General features: G+C 37.4%; 1 protein-coding gene across 6 annotated transcripts in view; it reads left to right on the forward strand.

Moving 5' to 3' along the window:
• The window catches only part of INPP4B (inositol polyphosphate-4-phosphatase type II B), an 807,880-nt gene that overhangs the window by 713,736 nt on the left and 86,281 nt on the right, over window positions 1-7,863 (forward strand). For all 6 annotated transcript variants that reach the window (XM_032857097.1, XM_032857105.1, XM_032857119.1 and 3 more), the window contains 3 exons: window positions 4,197-4,369; window positions 5,182-5,305; window positions 6,283-6,400. In XM_032857097.1, the coding sequence (XP_032712988.1) occupies window positions 4,197-4,369; window positions 5,182-5,305; window positions 6,283-6,400 (415 nt within the window). The remainder of the gene's footprint in view (window positions 1-4,196; window positions 4,370-5,181; window positions 5,306-6,282; window positions 6,401-7,863) is intronic.

A 7,863-nucleotide genomic window follows, 5' to 3' on the forward strand; every position in this document is an offset into this window, starting at 1 on the left:
TGAATCCTTCAGTGAGCGTCACTTGAATATGTTATAGAAGCAAGTAAAGGGCTGGAAAACAGGCTCTGCTTGGATGGCTTCCAGGACACTTCACAAAGCTCAGGAAAAGCTCAGCTAAGCCACATGCATTTTATGTTTTCCTAAGGAAAGACTCTGCTTTTTTGGTCTCAGGGTTAAGGAGTTTCAGCAAGTTTTTATAGAGACAATAAAACATTCTCTTTATATTCCCCTCTGTCAGTGAAAGGAGCCCAGAGGGATAGAATTGAGGATGTGGGCACTTAAGTGTCTGCTGAGCCGGTTAGTTCCCAGAGAGGTGTTTGTGAAGTGACTATATGGTGGAGAGCCCCTAGCCACCTAGCTTCACTGGGGTGTGGTGTGTGTGTGTGTGTGTGTGTGTGTGTGTGTGTGTGTTGTATAAAATCTTAGTTGAAACTTGAAGTAATTAAACTCAGAAAACTGGATGTATGCATTTGAGGACTTCTTATTTTGACCGGATAGCCCAAAATGAACACCAGTTCATCCCTACCAGAAAATGGGCTTTATCTTGAGAACAAAGTAAGTACCATGGAAATTGTGAAGTAGAGAGAGGCAGGAAGGTGAGGGGGAAATGACAATGGTCTTGAGACTGTCAAGAGCTGTACCTTTTATTCTCCTCCCAAATATATTTTTGAAGAGAAAACTAAAGCATTTGCTGTTCCTTTGTGAGAATGATTTGGAAAGCTCATTGGAGCAAAAAGCCCATTTATGAACTGACTCCAGCCTTTCTTTGACCTATCATACACCATTGTGTTTATTTGAGAACCTGAGATTTACAGTGAGTGAATATTAACAGGGACCAGAACCTGTAGTCATTGCAATTTGCATTTGCCAGTGCAGTTTTTTCTCTATCTGCTCAACTTAAATTGTTTCTTGGCCAGAAAAAAATGTGATGTTAGCTTTCTCACTTATATTTTTCTATAGGAATCTTCCTACTCTCTTTAAGGCATTCTGCCTCACTCACAAACTTGTATTTTTATGGTTTAGAATTAATGTTTTATTATGCTGTCATTTGCCTTAAATTTTAGCCACAAAAACTGTACATAATTATAGTAGATGGAGACACTGAATATTTCTGACATTAGGCAAGCAGCTAACAATGCCCCTAAAGTTTAAAATATTAGTGTAATTTTTTCCAGTTTTTCAGTTTAATTCTATTAAGATTAGAAATCAGACTCATTTTTTTCTTTATGTGATTGCAATTTATGAGTAAGAATCAACTGGTTAAATAAGTATGAGGATAGGTTTTGAAGTGGGTAAGGAAATTATCCTGGTGCTAATGAAGAAATGTGTAAAGAAAGATCTTCAAGAAGAACCAAGAGCTATATTAAATTTTAGCTGTCACTGAGTGTCTTTCAAGAGAAGTATGCCCTTAAGTTAATTTTCCACTTTCTAACTAGGAAGCGCATATCACACCCTTGACCAACTTACTGATCACTTGACACAAGAGAGTATGATGCAAGGTTCCTAAACTACCCGCACAAGCTATGTATAAAGCCATATAGATCAGGTACTTGAACAGAGTAGGGACAACCTAGCTCTACTTCAGCCTAATAAGGCAGCGCCACCTACTGCACACAAGCTTTATTTATGTTGGAGATTGTTGAATAGAAACTGGTCTCTACAGACCTAAGCGCAAAACAAAATCATGCTGCCTTCTATTCTCTTCTAAGATGTAAATCTCAGTCAATTTATTGAAATATTTGTTTTCCTAGTGTATATACGTATGTGTCAGTGAATCAATATATGTATGTAAACATTCATATTGGGAATTATAGAGTGGGAGAGAAATGGGAGATAGAAGAATGTAAATATTAAAAAAAATAAGAATAAGGACTATTCCTTTCAGATGTCTACTGATGTGTCTTTTATTCTGAAAATAAGACTTATGTACCTTCATATGCTCTTTTACATATACTTATGACATAAAAATCAATAATTAGCCAATGCTTGTTTTAAATGAACCGTTGTCCAAATTTCATTGTAGGCTGCCCACAAGTGAGTCCTTCATTAAATGATTACAGATTTAATAGGCCTTCATTGTATTCCCCTTTGTCTGGTGTTTTTTTTATTCCTACCGTAACATGTAATTCTACAATATTTTAAAATAATAACTCATTATGTATTTTGCGTTATAGCATCACATAAGCATTTACATAAAGTATTAACAAGAATGCATCTTTTTATTAAGTTGGGGTCATTAATTATTCTTTCAACCATTTTGGTTTATTTCATTTAGTCTATTACAACACAACATAAAATAACTAAGCGATGGTAGATAAGGTACAATAGTGATTATGATTGTTTATATCATTCCCTATAACACTTCCAAGGTTTGAACTGGTTATTGACCATTTACATCATTCATGGTGAAACTTACACTTTTGTGCTGAGAAGATCATATCATTTCAGATCCTGAATTATAATTAATTTTCAACATACATTCATTTCTATTAAATTTCATTGCCATACTACTATTAATTTATTTGTCTGTTAATGAAATGTCACACAGTCTGGAATGTGTAGGATTTGACATTTATCAGAGCTTTGATTTCCAAATAAACTAAAATATAATATAACTTGTTCCCATATCATATGCCAACATCATGATTATATACTTGAAACAAGTCAAGTATCTAGACATACAAAAAACACAGATGGTTTCAGTTTTGTACCTGATTTGAAGAAAGCCTATCTGAATTGTCAAAAACTTGATTTTTTTCATATTTGCCTATATCTTTAAAAACTTTTGTTATGGGGCACCTGTGTGGCTCAGTCGGTTAAGTATCTGCCTTCAGCTCAGGTCATATTCCCAGGGTCCTGGGACGGAGCCCCATGTCAGGACCCTGTTCAGTGGGGAGTCTGCTTCTCCCTCTGACTGCTGCTCTCCCTGCTTGTGCTTTCTCTCTCTCTCTCTCTCCCTCTCACCCCTCTCTTGGTCTCTCTCAAATAAATAAAATCTTTTATAAAAATATAAATAAATAAAAACCAAAAACTTTTGTTATATTTATTGTAACTTTACTCATTCAATTAAAACCGATTGAGGGGCATCTGGATGGCTCAGTTGTTAAGCGTCTGCCTTTGGCTCAGGTCATGATCCCAGGGTCCTGGGATCAAGCCCCACAGGCTCCCGGCTCAGCAGGAAGCCCGCTTCACCCTCTCCCACTCCGCTTGCTTGTGTTCCCTCTCTTGCTGTCTCTCTCTCTCTGCCAAATAAATAAATCTTAAAAATAAATAAATAAATAAAAATAAAACTGATTGAATATCTGCTATATGTGAGACCCTATGCTAGGCTCGGGTATTAAAACATAAATTCCTTGTTGTCAGTGAGCTCCCTTTCTTACAGAGCAAATAGTGTGTGGATAGTTCTAGAACAGTAAGAAAAGGAACTGTAGGCACAAAGGTAAGTAACTTAAACTTCAGTAAATGAGGTGGGGGTGGGGGTGGGTGGCAGCAGGACAGGGAAGTACACATGTTCAGTCCACTTGGGACTCTAGACTGCGAGTGAGAATGTTCTGAGAGGAGAGACTGGAGCAGGTAATGGAGGCTGTTTTATGCTTTTGGACTTTATTCTGAACGCTTTAGTGTTTTTACAATGTTTAAAGTAGAGCAGGGAGGGAGTTTATGATGGGATGGAATTATTAGATTAGAAAGTCCCCTCCAGGGACTCTGGGGACACTGTTAAGAAAAGGTTCAGGTAGGGCATGACTGGAAGGAGAGGGATAGTAATGGATCCAGAGAAGACTGAGAAGTGATGAAGGCAGAGGGCATGGGGACAGTGACTGTCTGGTGGGTTCTACAACAGTAGAACTAATTCAATGTCCCCAAAATGTGAAGATCATAGAAGTCCAGGAAAACTGGTTTCCAGCCTGGAAGGAGTTTGGTGACACCACCCACTAGGCCACAGGCAGTCCCCAGACTGGAGGTGAGCAGGCCAGAGAGGAGTTCTACTGTACATATGGTAAGTATACCCAGCAGAGAGATCCAAAGGCGGCTGACGGCAGACATCTGGAATTCAGAGAGATTTGGATCAGACCTCTTCAAATCAAATCATTGTGAATCTTTAATAGTGTGTGTACCTTGACTAAGAAGAATAACCTGGTTCCATCCCCGAGACCTTCATCTGTTCCCCTGTTCTTACACCCCCTTCCTCCCTGCAGAGGACTGGTATGAACAGCTGTATCCCCTCATCCGTACCCTGAAGGACTGCATGGGAGAAGTGGTAAGCCGAGCCAAGCAGTCCCTGACCTTCGTGCTCCTTCAGGAACTTGCGCACAGCTTGCCCCAGTGCTTGATGCTGACGCTCAGAAGGGACATCGTCTTCAGCCAAGCAGTAGGTACCTCTTGGAAGCACAGCATGGGGCTGGGTGGCTAAAAGGTCTTCTTTTGGTAGTTTCATTTTTTTAAAGGGATTCCTTACTTGGAGTTTTAGTATCAGTTTTCCTAATCCATAATAAATATGAACTGAATGGAAACAGCTTTTGAAATCTTAAGGATTTATTTCTGCAGAGAGGTGGCCAAGTCTCTGAAATGTATGCTCTGTTTCATGGTGCAGAAAATCAGGGAAGAAAAGGCCTCCCACCCTGTCATCATATTAAATTGCCCTGAGGTCTCCACACAGCACACAGTGGAAGGAAAGGGGTGGCTGCCTTGCACAGAGGTGGCGGCAGAGACTGGTAGAAGGGATCTGTTTGCCATCTCCCATTTCTACAGCTCCCTAATGAATCCCAGGACGGGGCCTCATAATGATCTCTTATATGTTTTGTTTGTCTATAAAATAAGTTTGCAGGGCAATAATGCTTAAAGGCAAGATTTAACAGGACCACTTCCATTGCCTTCAGCCAACCCTGTCTCATGACACTGAGGCTGGTGTCTGTCACAGTGGCTTGTCCTGGGGGCCTTTCTTTTCCCTTCTGCCTCAACACCCACAACTGAGTTTTATAGACCTACACGTGGAGGAAGGGAGACAGAAGGAAAGGGAATATTTTAACCAAACTGTCTATGTCCTCCACTAGTTCATGAATGTTTCACATACTTGAAAAATTTTAATTAATTCTGTGATGCCTCAAAAATCTTAAGGATTTTTCAATTAAAGTTTGCTGACTCCAGTCAATTTATTCAATGACTTTTTTTCTTTTCTTTTAGCTTGCTGGATTAGTTTGTGGTTTTATCATTAAATTACACACAAGTTTGCATGACCCTGGGTTCCTACAGCAGCTTCACACAGTGGGATTGATAGTGCAGTATGAAGGACTGCTAAGTACATATAGTGAGTATCGCTTTAGTACATGTTAAACTCATAGTCTCATTCATAAGGATATTTGATCTATAGATTCTGCAGTTAAACATAAAAATGTGGAATAAACCTTGATGACCTAAGCATTACAGAAATAATGTAACTTTCAGTTCTTTGCATTCATTGACCTTGTAACTATATCCTTACCCCCATTATGTTTTGAAAATGGAATTATAGATTATTTCATGGAGTATGAATAGTGGAGTCTGAGCAGACATCTGGCTTTTTAATATAAAAGGCTCTCTGCCAACATAGTTTCAATGACTGGATTTTTAAAGTCCCAATCTCTAATGTGTGGAACTGCTCTATTTAATACATAACCTGGTGTGGCTTTTCAGCACTTGACATGTGTCTAGTCCAAATCAATATCTACTAAATATGCACACCAGGTTTCAAAGACTAGTAAAAACTAGTTTTATTTAAAAAAAATGAATAATTTTACATTGATTTTTAGCTGAAAAGATATTTGGGATATACTGAGTTAGAGTAAAATATATTATTAATATTAATTTCATATTTATAAATTTTACTCTTTTAAAAATATGGCTATCAAGAAATTTAAAATTGTATGTGATCTGCATTATATTTCTATTGGATAGTGTGGATCTATCTCTATTTCTAGAAATCAAATATCATGCCTGTCAAGGGAAAGACAGCTACATGATACTCTGTTTCCTAAAGGAGTTAAAACTTCTCTGTAGTCTTCCTGCAAATGTATACATTTTTCTTTTCCCTTAAAGGGTACTTGGACTGCTGGAGTCCACTGAAATGGCTCTTATTTCACTGGTGAAATTCTTCAACCTCTGAGGAAAAGCATTTAGAGTATATTCACTGCATTCAGAAACTCATTCACTAAAATGCTAGAACAAATCCCAGCAGGGAGATGTAGTACCAAATGACATTTTCTTTAAATAGTATGTTTGTAACAATGCTCCTTTTCCCTTGTGTAGGTGATGAAATCGGAATGCTAGAGGACATGGCTGTTGGCATTTCAGATTTGAAGAAAGTCGCATTTAAAATAATTGAAGCCAAATCCAATGATGTCTTGCCAGTTATAACAGGAAGGCGGTAAGTGGTACCCATTTCCTTGGGACCAGGCTTTGTTAGATATTTGTCTTAACTCCTGACAGAGGAACCAAAGAGAATTAAAGTTTGGTTTGGAAAATTTTCTTTTGTTCCTTTTTTTCCAATTTGGTGGAGAAATAAATGTAAGTGACATAATAGAGGAAGATCTTGAAAAGCTAGAAGGTTCATGAATGTTTATAAATGTGTGTGATAGTGAGGTGAGCATGGTGATGGTCCCCCATGAAATATGAGGGATTTCGAAAGAATAGCAGGCACGAGAAGAACACTTTTCTCTTTCTTACTATCTAGTCCAAAGCTCTAGGTGTTTTTACTTTTGCTGGAATCATTTGGTTAATAGAAGTCATAATTCCTGAAATGACTTTAAATTAAATTCTGTTAAAAGCAGCAACATTTTAGAAAAGATCTATTTCTGTTTCAGGGGCATATACCACCATTTTTCTTAATTATTTTTGACAATTCACTTACAGACTGAAATTTCCGAGAATGTTTTTAAATAAATAGCTTCGAAGGTCAGTGAATGATGGGCAAAATATCAGAAATAATTAAGAAAAATGATGGTGCATAGAGTAGACCTCCAACAGAAGAGTTATATCCTGTGGTAAATCATTTTAGTCGGAAGCCCACCAAATTATAACCATTCTGGCATTAGCACTTTTCAGTGCTGCATGAAGATATTTGAAATTTGAAACATTCTTAGATCATAATGAAAAAATATGAATGTGCAAAGAGAAAATCCTCTTCATGGTGGAGAGAGATGGAAAAGAAAGTAAGTATAAAAGTTCAAAATGAACTTGCTTTCTTGTCTATAGTAAACATACGTTATTTTAAACTTTGTCTAAAGGCTGCTCAGAGAAACATGACTGAATGAAAGGTGACTATTTCATATACATAAAGAAAAAATATCCTCATAAAACTAAATATATCATCTGTGAACTAATGCTTAATTTTCCACGCACTGGAAGAAAGAAGAATAAAATTGTTCATATACACACCTGGAAAATAGTACCATTCTATATGATCAAAAGTGGGGAACTGATACTTTTATTACAATTGTTATGGGAAGTTTACCAGGCCATTTGGTATAGCAGAGGACAGATGCTTCTTCTGAAGGAGTCTGTAGGCTGTATCTAAATTCAAAAGTTACAAACCAGATGTGAGTAGAACTCACAGATTATGGCAAAGTGAGCAGTTTGATAAACCCTCTCTCCAAACAGCAACATTGCAATTGGACAGAATTGCCAAAAACAATGACCTTGAGACGAAGGAAATAAGTCAAATGTGCACACAAACTTACAAGTACTTATAATGAAAAACCAGTGGATATTGATTAAGACACATACATGGTGTCTATGGCACTCTTGCCCGGAGTTGCTCCCATAAAACCCAGCTCAGTCGGCACGGTTTTTTTTTTTTTTTTTTTAAGATTTTATTTATTTATTTGACAG

The sequence above is a fragment of the Lontra canadensis genome, unplaced genomic scaffold, assembly GCF_010015895.1.
Source record: "Lontra canadensis isolate GAN:19392208 unplaced genomic scaffold, GSC_riverotter_1.0 scaffold1, whole genome shotgun sequence".
Classification (NCBI taxonomy): domain Eukaryota; kingdom Metazoa; phylum Chordata; class Mammalia; order Carnivora; family Mustelidae; genus Lontra; species Lontra canadensis.